The following is a 22751-nucleotide window of genomic DNA, read 5'->3' as shown; positions in this document are numbered from 1 at the left end:
ATTCCTCAGTTCTCATGTTTAAGAAATGCAACAGCCAGACTTATGGAAAATTACTCAACCCCCCTGACCCGCTTCATTTTTTTCAGATGTTTGTCTTTCCTCAGATTTAAACAAAAAGTTTGACCTCTTCTCCAAAATCACCACATTGCTTGAAATGATGTTGTAGATACACTAATCCTTCAGCCGTTTACTAGGGGTTAAATCCTGGAAAAATTCCCATATGCACTTTTTTTTTTGCAAAAAAAACAACAGCTCTGTTTTTTTTTGTTTTTTTTTTGTAAGGAGACAGGATGGTGTTCATGTTTGTGTGTGTGATGAAACGGCTTTAACACTTTGGAATTAGACGTCCCTCATTTTGTTCCCTGTTCAGCGCTGTTTTAAGAGAATGCATGGTCTTTTTGTTATGGTAAACATCACCTTGTCAGACCTCCCGTCTCACAAAGAGAGACATGACTGAGAGGCTGAGTAAAAGGTGACCCAGAACTGTCAGCTAGAGGACACTGGTGCTGAAGCCAGAACCTGGACAGACAGCTCTGAACACGGAGTTCCTTCTCTTAGCGAATGTCCTCTTAGCGAAAATCCAAAGCCATTCAGCCACTGAATGAAAACAAAGTGAGACTTAAGGATTTTGAAACATTCTTTTTCTACTTTGGACACTCTGTTCTCACATCAGCTTTAGGAGGAAGCTTCCCTCCTTCCATCTGTCGTGCTATTGTTCTGTAATTCAGTTTGCATCTTTTCTATCTATCTGTCATTCTGTCCATCTGTCTGTCCATCTGTCTGTCTGTCTGTCTGTCTGTCGTTCCATCCATCATCCATCCATCCATCCATCCATCGTTCTACATGTCTTTCCATCATTCTGTCTGTCTTTCTATCATTCTATTTATCACTCTGCCATTCAATCTACCTGTCTGTCTGTCCATCCATCCATCCATCCATCCATGTCTTTCCATCATTCAGTCTGTCTATCTATCATTCTATTTATCACTCTGCCATTCAATCTACCTGTCTGTCTGTCTGTCCATCCATCCATCCATCCATGTCTTTCCATCATTCAGTCTGTCTATCTATCATTCTATTTATCACTCTTCCATTCAATCTACCTGTCTGTCCATCCATCCATCCATCCATCCATCCATCCATCCATCTTTCCATATATCTTTCCATCCAATCTATCTTTCTACATGTAGACTGAATTTGCCTTCAGTTGATTAGATAAAACTGTAAAGCAATTTCATCTCTTCAGACAAAACAAAAAGCACTGCAATTATGTTACATTAAACTCCGTGCAAATCCGGGGCTATTGCAATTGAGTAAATAGAAAGACCCTGCACAAAAATGATCAATGCAACCATGATGTATGCTATGGTTATATACCTTATTGATTTAGCACTTCTGTTTTAGTTTTATCCCACATCAGTCACATCGTAATGATCAAATTCATTTCCAACTTCATTGGTAATATCGACCCTGCAGAGTTAATGTCGCTAATACAATTTGTATTGACTGGATATGCCCAGAAGACATTAATCACCTGTAGCCCCCTCTGTTCAATAATCCCATACAACTTTCCTTTGTCTTATTGTCCTTTCCCTTTCTGTCTTTTCCTTTATATTCTGCTCATTTACCTTTCTTTTTCCTTTTCTTACATTTGGTTTTATGTTCCTTTCCTTTAACCTTTTTTCCATTTTCCTCCTTTTCCTCAAATTCTTTTCCCCTTTCTTCTCCTTTTCTGCTTCATTTTATTTTATTTCCTTTCCTTTTTTATTTTTCCTATTTCTTTTCTCTTTTCCCCTTTCTTTTTTCCTTTTTCCTCTTCCTTTTTTTTCCCTTTCTGTTTTGCTTTTTTCCCGCCCCCCTTTTTTGCTGTGTTCTAAAATTGCCAGCAGTGGTTATGTAAACCTCCTAAACTGCATATATGTGTTCAGGGTGAATCTTATGAATCTTGGCTCTCGCCAGCTGCTCTACCAGACTGGCTCTCTTTTTCTCATCCAGGGTGGCTTGACTCTTGGTAGCCAGTGAGGGTGGCCCCTAACAGCTGCGGTCACTCACTCTGCAGTCGTGTCTGGCTGGCCTGTCTCAGTCTGTCTCTAAGGAGCCCTCCATACTTGAGGCCCTTTCAAGACAGAAACCAGGAGATCTGTGCCTGATTTACTGTGAGATGAAAGGGAGTGATGTCCTTGAAGGAGACTTGTTGGTCAATGCTTTTATATCTAGGCTATATATCTAATATTTGCTAAGGGTGTATATTTTCACACACAGCTTCCACTGTTGGAACCTATTGTATTTCAAATTAGGGTGGAACTGTAAAAACAACCCAGTGATAGACATTATTATTTTGACCTTGGTTTCCACCACATCTTTCAAAATACTAATGTTAAAAGAAATGAGTAGCTGGCTACAATTGCACGTAGAAGCAAACCCAATAAATACTGTTAGATCATTATTTTCACTGTAGGATGGATGAGATACCTTTGACAATAATAGTTTTACAGATTGTTGTTTGAACTTGACGACTATTTTTGATGGTGACACAAAGCAAGGTAATGTAGTTGTTTAAGTGGCGGCCAGACATTTTTAGATTTTGGACAGATTTAGATAGGTTTTTTTTCCCTTTGGGCTCAGGCAGTATACAGTTTATAGTCCACCTGTTCTTAATGGAAACAGTGAGGGTAGTCAAGAGATAGGAGGAAACATACACGCTAAGCATCCTTCACAAACTTATTTCAGCAAACTTAAAGTTTTTTGTCTATTATCATTTTATCTGCTATAGATTGAAGTTCAGTAACCCAAAAATCTTAAGTGGCACCTCCATTTGGTCACTATGACTGAAGTGAGACAGCCATACTACTACTTCTGCTGAAGCCATCAGCCTGCATTATTTCAACATAATGTTTAACAGCTGAATTCCTGGTGAAAAACTACATTACCTTTGATGCTGTACAGAAAATGACACCAATCAGAGATTCAAAAAAAGCAACATGCGGAAAAATTGCTCTTTAGCTCAGCCAACTCCCATTAAGCACTGCGAATGACGTAATTGAGTCGATCTCCCTACACTCTCAAAATGCTGAAATATTTGTGTATATATATATATATATATATATATATATATATATATAACCCTCCTACACAATTCCACTTTTTAAGGATTTATCATGTGCACGGGGAATGAATTGGTGAGAGGTTACTAGAATTTAGATGTATTCACAGCAACTAAAACTTCGGGCATGCGACTCTGGCTGGAGTGTAAAGAGGCCTGGTTAGCTTAAATATAGCTATACTGTGTTCGTTTTTTTTTCACTGTGAGCATAAAACTCCCATGCACATATACTTAGCCACTATAACCCTTATTTGCAAAAAAAAATTTAACTAAAATCACAATCAATCACATTTCAATCGCACACACTTAAATATCAGACCACAACAATTGAATGTTATACTCAAAATGTATTTATATTGTTGTTGGTTTTTCAGAACTAGGTGAGTTAACCTTTTAAAATGTCCTCATGTTCCAAATGAAATGACAATGAACAATACCCCGGGGTTTTTTTCTACTTTTATGTCTCAGTTTTGTGGTACCACAACGTTGGCGCGCTTGTTGGAGCTCAGTTGAAAAAAATATTGTCTGTACTCACGGTTCCTTGGTAACAGAAAGATTATAATGATCGTCTATCCAAACCATTCGGTCCAGTGGTGAGATACACAATGGAGAAAACCCGTCCTGAAACTCTGTCCGTCCGTGTGCAAAACACAGACATCTCCGGCCTACAACACGAAACCCGAGCACATCTATTGCAGCAACATGGATGGCAGCATCTGACGCACACTAGCCAGAAGTTCACAAAATCGAATGAGCTTAATTATATATTGTCCGAAAATGTCAATTTCATTTTAGTTCACAATGTCCATACTCACTCAGAAACTCGGTGGCAAAGTGGGTTTCAGGCTACGCAGTTCGCACATCATGGCTATGGCGTCACAGTTCACACATGCTATGCAGTAATTTCACTTAAGTAGAATCTCCGTTGCGGATTTAACCAGCTCCAAAATAAAGCTCACTCTCCCGTTATAACATGGTTACACATTTACAAAACTCAAGAAAAATACCCCACTGGTTCTTAAATTTGATGAACAGTAATTAGGGATGTCCCGATCCGATCCACGGCATCGGTATCGTGCCGATACTGGCCCAAAACGCTAGATCGGATATCGGAGGGGAGAAAAAAAATTATCCGATACCTATTAGGGGTGGAACGGCACATGTATTCGTACTGAACGTACGTTCGGTGCATGGATTTACACAGAGAATACACGGTATAAAAATAAATAAAACTCGCGTGCACATTAATTAATGTAATACGGAACTAACGTTACTGTTAGATACGCGCATAGACATATGCGGGTTCTTTAGGGACACCTAATCTGTAGCCCCGCCTTAGCTCTGAACACGCGTCTATATCGCTTCAAATGCTCGCTTTATCATTATGCGCGAATGGATTCAAACTGCTCAATCATCGAACTAGACGCGATAGACGCGAATTTGACGCTCTATTCGCGTTTGGTGTGAATGCAGCAAAATGAACAGGCTGCGATGTCAAGATTGCAATGCTGGAATGTGTGTGTGTGTGTGTGTCAGAGAGAGAGAGAGGCACGGGCGCGATCGAACAGTGGAAACATAAAAACATACTCCGTCATTTTCATACAGGACATCATTAAAACTGCAAAAAGTGTTTAGCCTACTTATATTTGTGTGAAACACAACATTGTGCTTTTGTCAAACTGTAACTGTCACCCAACCAAAATCACACACACACACAGACATAAATTATTTATAATTCAGATGAGAATAAAGTTAAAGTTAATAAAAATTAAGGAAACAAATATATTGATCTGAAATATAGCAAATTAATTTTAAATTCATTCAGGTTACCAAACATATCTCAAGGTCTTTTGAATAAAGTCTTTCATTATCAACTGTTGTTGTGGACTATATACTGGAGAAGAATTTGTTCTCCAATTGAGTGAGATGTTTTTATGTGGCTAATTGAGCAAAGTGCTTCCATATATTTTATTATTAGTAGTATTAGTTCAAGAATAAAATAAAAATATCGGATTGATATCGGTATCGGCAAATAGCCAAAGCTGCGGCATCGGTATCGTATCGGAAGTGAAAAAGTGGTATCGGGACATCCCTAACAGTAATGTATCAATCATACAGAACTTACAACTAGCTCGTAGCTATCTCTCTGTTTCTTTTCTCGTACTTTCGCCGTCTCGCTCTTTTTATTAGTCCCGCCCCCTCAACAATCCGGTAGGCTGTCAACTGCTCTCTGGATGGCACTGATTGGATAACTAACAAAACTGACACCTGGCCATCCAATACGAAATAAAGTGACAGAGGGTTCAAAGTTTACTCACAAAAAAGGATATTTCAACATCTCACTATTTATAACTGAATTAACACATGTATTAATACAAAAATGTATTACACACCAGGGCAATTGAACTGGCCCATATTCCAGGATACTGTATTTGTTAACAGAACACCAAGTAAACAATATATAAATTTAGCAAGGTGCTACATATATATATATATATATATATCAGGGCTCCAGACTAACTTTTTGCCTTGGTTGCACTGGTGCGCCTAACTTTTTTATTTAGGTGCACCAGCACAAAATTTGGGTGCACACAATATTTTTTTTTTTTAAGCACAATTATACTGTATATATAAAATAAAATAAAAATAAATAAATAAAAAAAAGTTTAAAGTGCTTCACTGAGCTGCCAAACTAACTATTTTGAGTCTCTAGCTCAGGTGCGGTAGGCTCTTCCTCCGTCCCTGAGTTGGATGCCATCTCCAACGAAGGACCAGGGCTTGGCATCTTACCAGGGACTGGGGAGACTGGTGGCTGAAGTAGCTCCATGTCTGGGCTGTTGTCGGAACATTGACCGGGGAGTAGGGTTTCAACGGTATTCCTACTCTTACCGATACTGCTTATCGATCCGGTACTTTAACTGTATTCTTATCGGTTCTTTTTGTTTAATATATTAAACAAAGATAAACAAAAGATAAACAATTAAACAAAGATACACATTAGATAGGCCTACACAGTGCTTTAATTTCAGGAAGGTCTACTATTACTGATCAGGTATGGTCTAAAAAGAAATCTAATAAAGTAATCACATGTAAAATAACACTACATAATTTATCATAAATAGATTAATGCTTATTAAAGCTGAAGTTATTCTTTCAAGAGCTGTGAGTGATTTTTCTCTTGTTGTTTGATTCGCAGTAATGGCGCAATCGTCAGCATGTTTATTAGACTGCTGCCCCTTTAAGACCGAGTGCAGATCTAATAGGCTACTGATGCACCATATTCTCCCAACTATTCCAGAACTACATCCATTTAAGACATAAACTGTTTTAACTGAATCTCCAAGCCGGTCATTTTGACATACTTTTGTATATTTGATCGTTTAGACGCGCACATGAAACCCAAAGTATAATTTGCTTGTCTCGGTCTGTTTCGGAGTGCGCGCCGCCTTGCGAACAGCATCTCTTGCGCAGATTTTTGTGCCTTTATTGCTCTTTTAATTATTTAACGTGTCCCGCAATTTAGCAACAGTAGCTAGACTGCATTTTACAACAATCACCGATCGTGCTGATTCCGTCAGTAAGTTTGAGTTTTAGGGAGAAATGACAGCGCAATGCTGCGAAGGGAAGAAGTTGCGCAAGACAGAATGCGGCTATAGTTTTTAATGGTTTTACCTCAATATATTATTTTTTATAATATTTGGAAGCCGAAATCTAAAATAAAATCAGACTAATATCACAGACCTTAAGTGTAACCAGGCTACGCTTGAATGTTTAATTCTGTCCTCCGTCGTCACTCATTAAGCAGGGCTGTAGTGTTGTGCGAGCTGTGGCACCGCGTGAGAGAAGAGTGTGAGTTCCGTCAAAGGAGAACAAACGCTTAGTTCGTGAAGAGGCAGTGGATGCGAGGACATTAGGTGCACCGGTAAAATGTTAGTCGCACCCTTACAAAATTTGGTCGCATGTGCGACCAAATTGGTCGCACTCTAGAGCCCTGTATATATATATATATATATATATATATATATATATATATATATATATATATATATATATATATATTAAACAGTGCACTGTAGTCACATGGACTATTTTAACGATGTCTTTACAACCTTTCTGGGCGTTGAAAGTGGTAATGACGTTGCAGTCTATGTCAGAAAGCTCTCGGATTCCATCAAAAATATCCTAATTTGTGTTCCCAAGATGCATATAGGTCATAAGGATTTGGAATGACAAGAGGGTGAGTAATTAATGACAGCATTTTCATTTTTGGGTGAACTATCCCTTTAAAAAAAAGTGTAAATAATGCGAATAGATGAATAACAAATTATTCATTTGTTATTCATCTATTTGCATTATTGCAACTTTTTTTTTTACGATATTTTTTTTTTTTTTACGATTTACAGCCTTGGATATTTACAGTAGGTCTGCTTACAGAAAGTCTGTCTTTAACAGTCTGTATGTTTTTGTTAAAAATCAATTTCCTTATGGAGAAAATAAAATACTATGAAAATAGTTTCAGTTTTGACCTTTTTTTAATTTTAATTTAATTTAATTTAGTCTATTTAGTTATGTATCAAACACAATGTTATTTTCGTTGATCGAGATCGGGCAGCAACAGCACATTTTTCAGCTTGGGTGAGCCAAAGCTGCTGTGGATCCGCTTACCTGAAACCCTCCGTATCTGGTAGATTTGAAGAAAATGACAATCGTAATTTATAATGTTAATGTTAATTCGCGAGTCCACGAATGGCTTGGGTATGCAGAGCATTTGCCGCTTATATGGACCGTACGCCCCTGATATATATATATATATATATATATATACACACACATTTGCAATAACTTAAAATATATCGTTGTTACACATATAATGACATTTGTAGTAGTTTTATATTTCTCCATAGTTTTAATTTGATTATGCTGTTCAGAATGCTTCATGGAATTGTAGTTCTTTCCCTTACTAAAACCGTTCAGTACACAGCCTTGTAGATTTTTTTGCTTCAAATCAAAGTTTGTAGTGTTGCAATTCACCTTGTAGCTGATTCTTTAACAAAGAATATAATCTATATAATATTTATCTATAATAATAATAAAAAAACTTCCGGAACCAGCGCCTCTGAAAAAGGGGGTGGGCACTGTTGCACTCGATTGTAATAGAAGCACCAATCATTTTTACATTTAAAAGCCTTTATCTCTGTTGGAGCCAATAGCCTCGTGGGCAGAGCGCGAGTTCGAGTCCCGGCTCATGGACCTTTCCTGATCCTGCCCCCCCCCCCCCCCCCCCCCTTCTCTCCCACTTCCTGTCTACTCTATACTTTCCTATTACAATAAAGGCAAAATCTGCAAAAAAAGCAAAAGTTAGTTAGTATGGACTTTCTGTTCACATATGAGAGTATGCTATTATGTGATCTTTTTAGCCTCCCTCTGCTCCTGCATGGCCCAAATCAATGACATCATGAGTTAAATTTACAGGCAGGTCGTCATGTGGCCTGGCAGGCTCTACTGTAAAGAGAGCCGCTGCCATTGGGAGAGCATGAAATATTCCACATGTGGAAAGAAAAAAAATGGCCTGTGGCTTCTTGTGGACTTCCATTTTTGGCACTGGTAGTTTGGAATTCTGTAATGCTGAATTGCTTTTTGGTCTCAATTAAGTTTTATAAGTCCTGTGATTGTTTTTGTGTGAGGATTGATGGATTATCTGGTTTGCCTTTGTGTTTAAAAAGCAATCTGCACAATGTAACATTTGAATTCCTTACTGCATCATCGCAGGTTCTTGCGCTAAGGAATCTTTCTCAATAATTCCCCTATAATTTGATTAACTCATGCTTGCCAAAGTGTGTTTTCCTCTCAATAGAGATGCCATAGAGGGATTGAACGGCCACTAATTTGGATCAGGCCCCATTGTATAAGACTTGTCACCTCTGAAGTCCCCATCAATTAAATGCAGTGCTCTGCAAATCCCAGGATAAATAAATGTCCAAGAACAATCTAAGCAGCTGGAACATTTTCTTCTTTTTTTCGAGCTTTGTTTTGTAACTTAAAATGAAGTGAATCGATGTAACTGTGTGTGTGTGTGTGTGTGTGTGTGTGTGTGTGTGTGTGTGTGGGAATTGAATTCTTGTCAGAATTAAAATCCACCTCCAATACAGTGAGGAATCTCCAAAACAGGATATTTAGAGTAATTAGCTAGGAACAGAAGCAATATTTCAATGGAAGTAAAATGTGTGTTGATGTGCATATATGCACCATTCAAAAATTTGGGATCAGGGATTTTTTATATATATATTTTTTGTATATTTTTGAACTCTATTATGTTCACAAACATTTATTTGATCAGAATACAGTAAAAACAAAAATATTGTGAAATAGTATTTAAAAAATAATAATTATTATTTTAATATATTTTGTAATTTATTACTGTAATGGCAAAGCTGAATTTTCAGCATCATTACTCCAGTCTTCAGTGTCACATGATCCTTCAGAAATCATTCTAATATGCTGATTTGCTGCTCAAGAAACATTTATTATTTCTACTTAAAGGGATAGTTCACTTTGAAATGAATTTTTGGTATGTTTTAGCTTACCTCAAGGGCATCCAAGATGTAGGTGTCTTTTTTTCCGCAGTAGTTTCAATTTTGATATTTTTAGGTCAAACCGTTCTTGTCTGTCAGTCATATAATGCAGGTCTATGGTCACCACCTCAAAGAGCATGCACAGAGTCCAAATTAAAACAATTCCCCATCGTCCAAATTAAACAATTCCCCATCGTAAGTACACATTGATGGCCTAAGACACGAAACGAGCGGTTTGTGTGAGAAAACTAACAGTATTTATATCGTTTTTTACCTCTTATACACAGCCATGTCCAAGTGATCTGATCTGACGTGTGCGCAGACTGGTGCATAGATATATACACTAGATGTCGCCTTAAAGACATTCGTTCCAATGAACTGCCGTAGACAAGGCGACATCTAGTGTATATATCTATGCACCAGTCTGCGCACACGTCAGATCAGATCACTTCGATCATCAATGGTCATCAATGTGTACTTACGATGGGGAATTGTTTAATTTGGACGACGGGGAATTGTTTTAATTTGGACTCTGTGCATGCTCTTTGAGGTGGTGACCATAGACCTGCATTATATGACTGACAGACAAGAACGGTTTGACCTAAAAATATCAAAATTGAAACTACTGCGGAAAAAAAGACACCTACATCTTGGATGCCCTTGAGGTAAGCTAAAACATACCAAAAATTAATTTCAAAGTGAACTATCCCTTTAATAAAGAATGGAAATCGAGATATACTGTAGTTTCTATTTTCAGAATTCATTGATGAACAGAATGTTAGAAGATGGAAATATTTTGCAACATTGTTAGTCTTTACTTTAATTTTTAATCAATTTAATATGTTCTTGCTGAACAAAATATCAGTTTCTTTCAAAGAAAAAAAAAAGTACAAATATATGTTTGATCACCATAAATTATAACCACCTTGTTCTGTAATTTAGCAAATAAATTTTGAAATTCCGATGTTTAATTCCAAACTCTTAAAATGTGAAGACAATGTAAAAGTGAAGTCATTGTTAGTACTTTTGTAAATTGTTGGCCTTTGTGGTGTAGTAGTAGTAGTAGTAGTAGTAATATATTGCAGTGTTTTATATTAAGGCTATTTTTGCACAATTATCCAAACACTTCATGTTTGGCTCATGCTTGTACAGGAAAGCCGCTGTGTCCTGCAGGATAGTGGGGCATTCTTGTGGTAAAGTACTTATTAAACAATTTAGCCCTGCAATCAAAGAGGCAACAAACAGTAAAGAATCAACAGATGTTCTGCTCTTGGTTTTGTGCCAAACATCTCGCATGGATCACCTTCTATTTTCTATTTAATTTATTGCGTTGTTAGTGAACAGCCTGATATTTAGAAGATTTGGTTGCCTGTTGTGCTTTACTTGTCAGCATTTTTATTTATTTTTTTCTGACAGATTTGATAGATTCTATGTTTAAATCCAGTCTAATCTAAATTTAAATCTAATCTAGGATTCATTTCCAATCTTGCTTTGCCAAAAGATACTTCTCGGCTGTATTTAGTCTGCTGCAAAGATGTAAGATGGTATGAAATGTTTCAAAAGAACGTTTGTTTCAACATTTGTTTCAACATTTGAAACAAATGTTTCAAAAGAACATTTGATTCGATTGTTTGTTGCTTGTTTGTTGTTTTATCTTGTATCGGGTCGGGTTGGGCTGTACAGATGTCATTGGATTTATGTGATCCTAATCAAATGAAATGTTGACTGAAATCAGATGGTAATCGCTTATATAGCATTCAGCCAGTAGACAGTTTGAGTCATTTCCATTAAAATGAGAATTTGAACATGCAGAGGCACATACAGTGTGTTATAGTGGACAAATCACAGATTGTTTACATGCAAATTGGGTAAGAGGGCACTGTGTGTGTGTGTGTGTGTGTGTGTGTGTGTGTGTGTGTGTGTGTGTGTGTGTGTGTGTGTGTGTGTGTGTGTGTGTGTGTGTGTGTGTGTGTGTGTGTGTGTGTGTGTGTGTGTGTGTGTGTGTTATAATCTGCTCTCTGCTAATAAAAGCCAGGTGGTGTGTGTGTGTGTGTGTGTGTGTGTGTGTGTGTGTGTGTGTGTGTGTGTGTGTGTGTCTCTGTGTGTCTCTGTGTGACTGTAAATGTTTTCCCATGGACTTCTGTGGTTGGTTGAGGCCTAACAGATTCTGACTTGACAGCATTACATGCTTTGTCATTCTGCTAGTTTGTAACAGTGAAACAATAGCATTCACAGACCCCCTCTGGCCCCTTCATGACATCTGTGTGTAAATCTTTGGGTTCTGGTCTACATTATTTAACTAAGTAGTATAGCATGCTCTGATCACAAGTGACTTAAATAACACAGTGGCTGTTGATTTTGCTACTATTTGTTTATTGATTGATTCAGTTGTTTGATTTTTTTTTTTCTGTTTGTTCCTTCTGTTCATTCATTTACAATTGGCTTGCAAATTTTATACTATCTGTTACTGTTCATTGATTCATTCATTGATCCAGTTGTTTGTTTGTTCATTCAGTCGTTCGCTCATTTACAGTTCAGTCAGAAGTGACTAGCAAATGTTATAGTCACTGTTGATTGATTCTGTTCCTTTTGTATTGATTAAGTTTGTACATTCAGTTTATTTGTTCTGTTTGTTCAGTCACACGTTAATATGGCCAGTATTATAGTATGGATTCTGTTACTATTTATTGATTCATTTGATTCATTAATTTACCCGGTTGTTCATTTATTGATTCAGTTGTTTGTTCAGTCAAAAAAAAAAAAAAAAACTGAACTTACTTTTTTAGGGAGTAACGCAATATTGTAATGCATTACTTTTCAAAGTAACTTTGAAAAGATTGATTCAGTTGTTAAGTTCATTAATTCTGTTCATTAACAAATGGTTAGCGAACATTATCGAGACTATTAATTCTGTTATTGTTCATTGATCTTTCATTGATTCAGTTGGTTTGTTCCTTAAGTTTATTCATTTTGTTCATTTCGGTACAAGTGGCTAGCACATATTTTAGTTGCTGTTCATTCAGTTATACTTTTCATTAATTTATTGATTCAGTTGTTTGTTTGTTCAGTTCATTCATTATTTTTGTTCAGTCCCAAGTGACTAGCAAATATTATAGTGACCATTGGTTCTATTACTATTCATTCATTTGGTTGTTTGTTAGTTAGTTTGTTCTCTTCGTTCAGTCACAAGTGACTAGCAGATAGTATAGTAGTTGTTCTGTTCTGTTACTGTCATTGGTTCATTCATTCAGTTGTTTGTATGTTTGTTCATTCAGTTTATCTATCATGTTCATTCAGTCACAAGTAACTAGCAAATATTACAGTAGTTGTTGATTCTGTTATAATTTATTGATTTACTCATTGATTCAGTTGTTTGTTTGTTCGATCAGTTGATTAATACGATGTTGTCATAACTTATTGATCATATAATTTTTACAGTGTAGTTACTTTTTTAGGGAGTAACACAATATTGTAATGCATTATAAGTAACTTTCCCCAACACTGGTTATCTAGACCAAAAAAATATTTGGCTATTTCAAATTTTTTGTATGAAAAACATGTAAAAATGCCTTGCCTTTTATTTATTTCATAAACTTCTGGCAACTACTTAATACGTCACTCTATAAAGGAGTGCATTGCATATATAGACTGTTTACTGCAGAAATAGGAAGAGTAGTATGACAGTATGCTATTTCAAACATAACCACAGTCACTCAATTACATTTATGTAACAGCGATTTAAGAATATACATCTAACATCATGATTCTTAAGTGATGACCTGATGATGTTTTACACAATGAATCACATTCACTCAGTGAACTATTACTTCAAGACCTTTCCTCCCCCTCTAGCCCCTAATCTAAAATCAGATATACATTACATTTGTGATTTTCTTTGGAAAACTGCAGCCCTGGCTTGGGAATATTTGCTCGGGAAATTTATAGTGCATGCATAAGATGGGCGAGTGTGAGTGGGAGAAAATGGTGGTTGGGGGAGAATTCCACGCCTTGAATGCATTAGGCTGGGAAGCGTGATCCCCCTGGAGGATTCCTGGAGCCTGGCTTCAGACCTCACGGCCAAGTGAGTGGGCCATTTGGAGCCCGAATTTTTTTTTTTAAATCAGCTTCTCAACATCTGGGCCTTTTCTCATTGCAGCTCAGTGGTCAGTCTGGAGCTCAAGTCACTGGGCTTGAAGCCAAACAAACAAGAGGTGCAAGAGAAGATCACATGCTGTTTCATGTTTCATTCATAGTGCAGATTAAATTAAACCACTTGGGGTGAATACATATTTTATTTAGATGTGTGGGAACCAACACAAGGCATGAGGTTAGTGACGATTAATTGTGCTCAAGTCTTTCAGATAAACTTCTTTTCAGCTAGTTTGAAGTACCTTAAAGTCGGCATGAAGCGGAAATTGCGACAGTCTTTTCTTCCCTATTGTGACGTACAGTATATCCGAGTGAAATGGCTTCTCGATCAAGAAAAAATGTTGGGCGGGACATTATTTTGTCCATCTGGAATTGATTGGATCATTGGATGGTTGTGTTTCGCTGTGATGTCATGTGAGTGACAGGTTGTCCCGCCCTCGCTCCAATGAACGCATCATCAGAGAAGAGAAGAAATGTCACTGCAAGTGGGAGGGGAAGTTATTTTTATTAAAGATTATGAGGGCAAATTACTTTTTTTAAAATGATGTGCATGAATGAATTATTTATAAAAAACACTACAATATTCCCCAAAAAACAGGAATTGCCCATTTTGATTTCATGGTGACTTTGAAGAGGAACAAAGTGCATTGCATTTACACATATGCAGCCTAAAGGGTCGGTTTAGAAAGAAGATAGGAGCTTGATGGGGTCTTGCCAATACAAGCAACCCCAGTGGGTTTGTGTGGACAGCCATTCACATTCTGACGGCCACTTCCTCCCCTTACATCACTGCTTCCTGTGTGTATCCTCCAATAGTCTAGCCATAATAATCTTATACTTGATATCAACAATCTTATGATGCCGAAAACGTCACAGCAAAAGGAATGATAGCACGGAGCCATGAGCGCAGGGCTTCCTGTCAGAGGCTTTGATCAGGAACGTGACCCGAATGACCCCATTACTGAGCACAGGACCAGACTAAAGGCTTGCGTTAAATAGGCTCAAATATTTTTAAACGAGGAATTTCGGTTTCTGAAAGTTCATGTGGTTTCAATTGCGTACCTCGACGCTGGTGAGAATGCAGAGACACCAGCTTGGCTACTGTGCAAATGCTCTGCCTGGCAGAAGTCCACCGAGTCATCTGTACGACATTCATTTTCTCCCTGGCAAACGTTGAGGGTTTGCGCTGCAATTCTGTGAAACTAATTATTTAGTTACTTCAATATAAGCACTCATAGATCCACATCTGGGCTGACAGATTTCTTTCACAATATCCATTTCGGTTTTAATCTCGAAGATCAGTTTATTTAATGAGACACTTGGAGCGGTTATGAAAGTATCAAGTTGGATATATTATAAGTTATGGTTTAATGCTTTCTGGTTATTTCATTGTAGATTGCTTGAAATGAAACGTGACCGCACAGACAGCAGACGACACGTTCGGCATCTACTGCTTTGACGGCGAGGCCGAGAGTCATCAAGGTTGTGCTGACTGCTAGTTTGGTATTTTGCTCCCTGGACTGGTTTTATAATGGAAAGCCTGCCCTGTACTGAAGTCTAAAGTGATGGGTCTTTCGAAGAGATCAGCTGCTGACAGACAGGAGATCAAGGGCTCAGAACAGCCAGCTGGAGCTGTGATGGAGTGAGACAGTTGCTGAGGTGGACAGACACTTACTTTGCAGTATTAAGCGGTCTGTGTGTTAGACAAATGCATCTGAGAATAGAAAGCTGTCATTTAGGTGGTCTTCATTTTAGCTTATTTTTTTTTAACCACTCAAGTCTAGATGTTGAAGTTTCTATCTATTTGTCTGGTTATATTTATTTTTTATAAATAAATTACATAAATATAGTTTTAAAATGCATAATAAAATTGGCTTTTCCACTCAAGTTATCATATTGGCACAATTCAAATATGGTCCACCTCTGAGCACACCAATTCCTAGTCTTTTCTTTAAGCGGTCAGACGGTCGTATCGCCAAGCCGGGCATTCCACTGCAGATCCCGCAAGAGTGGAAATGTTTGGCCCTAACCTCTGACCTTTGACACGTAAGCTGAGGCACAGCAGATGACCCCCTCATGTTCTCCTGGTTAGTCTTTCCCATCAGATGACTCCATTAGTGAATAAAGCTCAGGCGCATTAACACTCACCTTAAAAACGGCCACACACCTGTTCCCAACCTACACACGACTGGCTGGTTAACACTGTTCTCTCTGATCTCAAAAGACAACAAATACTGCACTTCTTTATGTTAAAACCTCATTTATTTCATAACAAATCCTGGACCCAGGAAGAATAGACTCTGATAGTATCCGTTACGAGTTTAACTGTATGCAGTAGTCATTATGTGAAAGGTATTCGTTTCTCTTTTTACCGTCGCCTAACTTTTCCATTCCAGACCTCTCAGCTTGGATCAACCCTTCACATTAGACAGAAAACCTGTCTCACAAAGCAATCTCCTCTCTGTTATGATGATAATGCCATGCTGAGTCCAAAATGGAATCCATAGAGGCCCATAATTAAATGAGCCGTCAGTGTTCATGGTATGTCTACCCTTCCTCAGCATGACCTTTTCCTCAATATGTACCTTCATTTTTGTACACTTAGTATGTACTATTTTCAATCTAATAACTTGTTGTTACGTTACGTTATGTTACATTACATTACATTTAATATTATATTATATTTTAGTTTAGACCAGAGAACGTGAGCAGAGTTCTGTGCTTTTTGCCTGGAGTATTTGAAAAGTCACTGTCAGAATACAGGCCTATAGTTTATGTTATTGATTATATTTAATATGTATTTATTAATATTTTTAAATGTAATGTATTTTTGTTCGCAAATGCATTGCAAATGATATTTATTTAAATTGTACACTGTAAAAAAATGTGATCAATAAGTTATGACAATATATGTTTTTACATTGATTTAACTCATCAAGATAAGTTAAGCAATTTTCATACCAGATTCAACTATTTTTTTTAAGTCAGATTGATTTAAATTGAAATGACTTAAAAATCTTAGTTGATTGTAGGCTACTTAAAAATTGTGCTACTTTTACTGTATATTCAAATATTCCCAGATATACAATATATATAATATTTTTTCAGATTTTACAAATACAGCATTTTCTTAATGCCGTTTTTTCCTGGGAAAAATTAACTAAAATGAGGACCTAATATGGAATGCATGAGTTTTTGGTGAGGCTTGACGGTGATATGTGAAATGAAGTCCTCAGTAGAAGTGATGAAGTCCTCAGTGAAAAGAAGCAGTGAGAGTGATGAAGGAGAGAGAGAGAGAGAGAGAGAGAGAGAGAGAGAGAGAGTGATCATATGCTACAAGCTGAAGGAGAAACTTCAAACAAACCCACATCTGCTCTGCAACACACGGCGACTCCAGACAGCGGCTGCGCGTCTTTTACCAACGCGCGCCTTAAACTGGATTATATGGGAGATTATTGCCACATTTTTCGTTTAGCTATGCATTTATTTTTCGGAAAAGTTTCCCGTCGCGGTTTGTGTCTACGGGGCAGGTGAAGAAGAGTACAAGGAGTCTCGCTATCTTTGAGACACTATAATGGCAGTTCGCGCGCGAGCCACTGATTGATTATTATTATTATGAGCGCGGATTGACGATGACAGCGAAACGAAAGTCTCTCACATTGACACTCAGGCGATCTTTCAGTGAGCATCTCAGAGAATCCACGACCAAAGCTTGGGATTTATTGTGGAAAAGTGTCAGAGAGAGACGACTTGCAGGTTAGTGACACTGAAAGTTCTCGCTCCCTGCGTTGTAGCGTTCATGTGAAATGACAGTGATATGAAGTAGGCTACACAACATGCGTTTAGACATAGTTTGCATTCATTTACTTTATTATGATTATAGAGCATTGATGCTGAAGTTTAAAATTGCTTTACCTTAGTATTTTAGTTTGCGTTATTGGTTTGGAGATACATCGGGCAAGTTGTAGTAGTGACATAGCCTAAATAAATATTTCTCAGAGTAGGTGTAATTTTGAAAGTGAGTGTCTGTATAGGCATTTACATAGCCTACTTTAAATTGTTTGCTATGGCTATAAAAATAAATAAAAAGAAAAAAAAGAAATGAAAAAAAAAAAAACAAACCTGAACATCACCACCATTATTGCCTAGGATACAAAGATAAAGTTCATTTAACATTGTGCGCGCTTATAATAGAACCTGCTCATAGAGCAAATTATAGGATTTTTCACTTTCAGCGAAATTTAAACAATTATAACACACATTGATTTGTCAAACAATTCATGGAGCAAGGTAACAATATCACAGGCTGTTTTAGCCACACACACACACAAAAAAAAAAAAAAAAAAAAAAAAAAAAAAGTGCTGTTAGTAAATGGTTTATATATAATTTGAAGCATATATCAACATGCCACGACCTGAAAATAGCCTTATAAATATATGCTGCTACTTAAACTAATAGCCTACTTGTATAGGCTTCTCCAGCATCTTGATTTCATACACAACGAATGAGGAGTTTTGCATAATCTATAGAACTACTGGCAGTACGTTCAACATTTAATCATAGTGCATTTGTTAAAGTATAAATTTACTGGCAGACGTGTTAAACATTTTTAGAAACTAACCTACTATTGACTTGCCATAATATGGAGACACTTAACGACAATGTTTGACCACTAGATGTCAGTCAATGCAACCTGGTGCTTTAGTGGAAAACACTTGTAATCACTTTTCATATTGGAGTTTCACTTTTCTGTATGGTGGCCCATCTGTTTGTTTTATTGGACAGTAATTAAAACTCTGCTGTTATTAGATTTAAATCTTTACCAGCTTGTATATTTAGTCTTGTTTATTTGGGCTTGTATATTTGTCTTGTTTATTTGGGATGGTGATGAAATGTGGAGGCATTGTTGGCATGCTTATCACGTTAATTTCCATATATGTATTTCAGTGATGTGATGCCCTATGTAGGTGGCAGTCATGCGCACGATCTGGCCTGGCTGTTTATTCACATGCCAAACAATGAGGAGCCCTTTGAGGCATGACGGTGGAAAGATCAGTGTGGCTCCCAAGAGGGGTATATTTCAGTCTGACTTGATCCTCTATTAAAAGTTCAACCATGACGGACATTGTGGCAGATAGAGCGCCGCCTTTCAGTTTTGGCCTTCAAAACAAAGTCTATTGTTATAAGCTTTAGACTAATTGAAATTGAGTAAATGACAATTTTTACTAAAGAGTTTGGGTTTTAAAAGGTTTTTAAATGTCTTTTATGCTCACTAAAGCTGCATTTTTTCACTATAAATACAGTCAAAACAGCAATATTGTAAAATACTATTACAGTTTAAAATAACTTTTCTAATTAAATATATATTTTAAATGTCATTTATTCCTGTGAAAGTAAAGCTGAATTTTCAGCATCATCACTTCAGTTTCTTCAGTGTCGCATGATCCTTCAGAAATAATTTTAATATGTGACCCTGGACCACAAAACCAGTCACATGGGTACATTTTTTGAAATTGAGATTTATGCATAAGCTGAATAAATAGGGTATAAATGAATAGTACATTTTGTGATCCAGGGTCACATATGATGATTTGCTGCACAAGAAACATTTCTTATTATTATCAATGTTGAAAAGAGGTTTGCTACCTAATATTTTTGTGCAAACCATGATTCTTTGATGAATAGCAAGTTCAAAAGAGCAACATTTATTGTAAATCTTTTTTTTTTTTTTTTTTTACATTATAAATGCATTTGATGTCACTTTTCATCATTTTAATGCATCCTTGCTGAATAAAAGTATTAACAATAATAAAGGAAAACCTATATCCCCAAACTTTTGAATGGTAATGTATCTGAAACAAACATTACAGACACAAGATTTTGATTCTGTTCAAATAATAGCTTATTCTGGCCAAGAACCACATATTTAGACAGGAAGAGATTCTGACAGACAGGAAAAGCGACCAATTACAGGGATTTTTGTGCATTGATTATTGTGGTGTAATCTATTTTAGATCAATTCAGTATATTATGAGTTTATCTAAAATAGATTATTCCACAGTATGAAAAAAAAAACTAGTAAAAAATTAAAACTAGTATTAAAATAATAACACGTCAGGTTCCAAAGCCAGAAAATATTTTCAATATTTGCCTCCAAAAGTAATACTGATCATTTCACAGATGTAACTTACATCACAACTTTTTTTTTAAAGAACTGATGTTACTAACCGTAAAAAAATTGGCATATCTAGTGATTATTTCCGAAAAGTGCTCACCATACCATTCTGATTCTTTCTAGCAGACCCATAATAAACTTTTAAAAAACAGTTGCGTTACAGCCATTCAGCTTAGTTAGAACCTGTAATTTAACCCAGCATTTCACATTTTTGTGTACAGTGCATATCATAAAATCAGTGGGCTGTCAGTGAGTGTGGCATTCAAGACTAAAGCATGGCAGCCGCATACTGTAGAATGAGGGATTTGTGTATCATTGTATTATGATTGCATTATGGCCTCTATTTCAACACTTTTGTTTCATAGGCTAGCACACTAAGGCATCATTCAAATCTCCTGACAATCCATTTGCAAAAGAGCCACTTTAAAAACGGGAAAGACGGATTACAACAACATTTAGCTCGTTTTGCACACGGTCCAGTCTTTGTTACCATATAAAGTTATGCTTAAAAAAGGACCAGATTCCTCATAAATGTGATGCCGCTTTGACATTTTCAATGGGAGATTCAATCAAACCAGAATTCAGTGGAGACAGCAGAAACATTTCGTTGTCTGCCGTCTCTCCCTGCCTGGAGCGAATCGCAAGCACCTGCTGGTTTTATCTGGCAACCGCCCACATTCAGCGGCCCTTCCCAGAAACCCACAGAGTAAATATTATGCCGATAACTTTTCTTTCCACTGGCTGTGTTGATATCTTCGCTCTCTGTATGCCTAAGTTGTGGAGTCAGCATCCCAGACCTGAGTTTCTCAGCCAGGACGTTTTATTCGGAATCCGCTGTCATTCTGACAGGCCTCTCTTGTGGATAATCCTCATCTGACCTGATTGTGGAAGCCACAAAACTGTTTATTTTTGTTTCCATCAAAATGTAGCTATTAATTCATGAAGGTGTACAAATACATTTACGCTTTCTTGGCAGATGCTTCTGGCTTCTGCCTTGGCTAGTGGAAAAATACACAAATTAAGAACCAAGATGACCGTGAAGTAGCGCTGTCTATATAACATCCAAAAAAACATCCACCGCGCTGTTAAAAGATCTGAGGTTAAGATTTCTTTCATGCTGTCGCCATTGAGTTCAAAACGTGTTAAGACAGCTAGGCTGAATCTGGAGCAGTGGCTTCTCTTTCTTTGTTGGCTGAGGAATAACGTTGAGTACAAGAGTTGAGGGCCATCTGGAAGCTTTGAACTGCTGGCGACGAGGAACTTGGTTTTGCTTCATTACAATTTTTTATGAATTAATTTTTGTCATCAGAAAATAAACCCGTCTTATTTATTAATTTCTGTCAGGACCACTATTATCACAGACAACTGACAATTAACGCCCCCTAGCTAATGCACGTGAGTAAGTGTTTTGAAAACATATCTATAAAAACGTCATATACAGACAGAGCATTATGAAATTGTTTACTTGCGGTTTATGATGCAGCTGCTGTCAGATCGTTGGCTGCTTCCTCTTTCAACAAAAGTTTATTATTGCATTATTACACTGTGCCTTGTTTACAAAACGATCTCCAGTCAAATGCTCAGAACAAACAAAGCGAACGTTCGCGTCAAAGTGAACTTACTTTCTCTCTTTCATTTGTCCTGTTGTCAGCAGACTCAAGCTCGTGGAGTATGTCAGAAAATGAACACGTATCTGTATACTGTATCCAGTTTAGACCATGTCAGTAATTATGATATTTTTGCTTTTGACATGATCCTCACATTGACAGGTGTCAGCCATTAAGCGACTGAACGATAGTGGACGGAACCTATACGATAGTGTATAACTTTTCGTTGATGTCTTGCTCTAGTCTAGAGGCAGTCATATGCTAATGCATTTGCCCATGTGACGCTACAGATCCCACAATATCCAGCTGTTTTTGGAGCTTGATTAAATAAATGCTCGTTTTATAATGAGGAGGACTTTTTAAACTATGAAACTTGCAGGATGTTTTAATGGTACAAAGACCTTCAATTGCCATAACTCCTTTTACACTTGTTTTTGTAAAAAAAAGTTGTTTTTGATGCAAAAATGTAATGCCCCCCCACAATATTTTGTTGTGTGAATATCTGAACATGCAATACTGTATAACAAAAGAAAGAACATAGCCTTTTCTTTTTTTTCTTCTTTAAAAAATAAATAAAGTTTTATTATAGCTTCTTCTACGCATTCTTTTATATCAACATTTGAATGTGGGTAAGTTTCATTAGAAAAAGCAACTCTTTTAAATAAAAAGCTGAGAAAATCAACTTTAAAAAAAGGACTACCATGTGCATAAGCAATGCTTTTATTGCTTGTTTCCGCTACTTTTTTTTGCCTGTGTGAAGATTATTTCTGAGATTCTGTACTCTTTCAAAAAATGCTAAATAGCGTCCCCCCTCTACCGTATAACAGCGAAAACATGGAAAGCCGTAAAATTCCGTCAATGGCAGGGACAGAGTTAATTCTCAAAATGCAGTAACTGAAAACGGTTTTGCATTCAAATTATTATAGTAATTGCTATATCAAGATTATTATTTTAATTTGGATATGTAGTTTAAGAATAGTTTATATTTTAAACAAATAATAGCTGGCCTAATAAGCCTTTACTACAACCGTTCTAAGGTGTCCCTTCAAATGAGAGAGAGAGAGAGAGAGCATGTGGAATGTGCATTCTTTGGCGAGTGGTGAGGAGGGTCTGTTCTCTCCTCCACTTTTGCATACATTTATTC

The 22751-nt window shown here is 36.9% G+C and overlaps 1 protein-coding gene and 1 long non-coding RNA gene across 4 annotated transcripts in view; one reads left to right on the top strand and one right to left on the bottom strand.

Moving 5' to 3' along the window:
- The window catches only part of LOC309505970, a 293235-nt gene that overhangs the window by 166789 nt on the left and 103695 nt on the right, over window positions 1-22751 (bottom strand). The window lies entirely within an intron of this gene.
- stard13b (StAR related lipid transfer domain containing 13b) overlaps window positions 1-22751 on the top strand; it is a 95530-nt gene that overhangs the window by 32883 nt on the left and 39896 nt on the right. The window contains exon 1 of one of the 3 annotated variants that reach the window (XM_082179459.1): window positions 17122-17580. The exons of the other annotated variants lie outside the window; for them this stretch is intronic. Coding sequence (XP_082035585.1) covers window positions 17457-17580 — 124 coding nt within the window. The 5' untranslated portion in view covers window positions 17122-17456. Of the gene's footprint in view, window positions 1-17121; window positions 17581-22751 lie in introns of those variants that run through there. 3 annotated transcript variants of the gene reach the window in all.

This window comes from Leuciscus leuciscus (assembly GCF_965113295.1).
Source record: "Leuciscus leuciscus genome assembly, chromosome: 9".
In the NCBI taxonomy this organism is placed as follows: Eukaryota; Metazoa; Chordata; class Actinopteri; order Cypriniformes; family Leuciscidae; genus Leuciscus; species Leuciscus leuciscus.
This window is presented reverse-complemented; position numbering and strand designations above follow the sequence as displayed.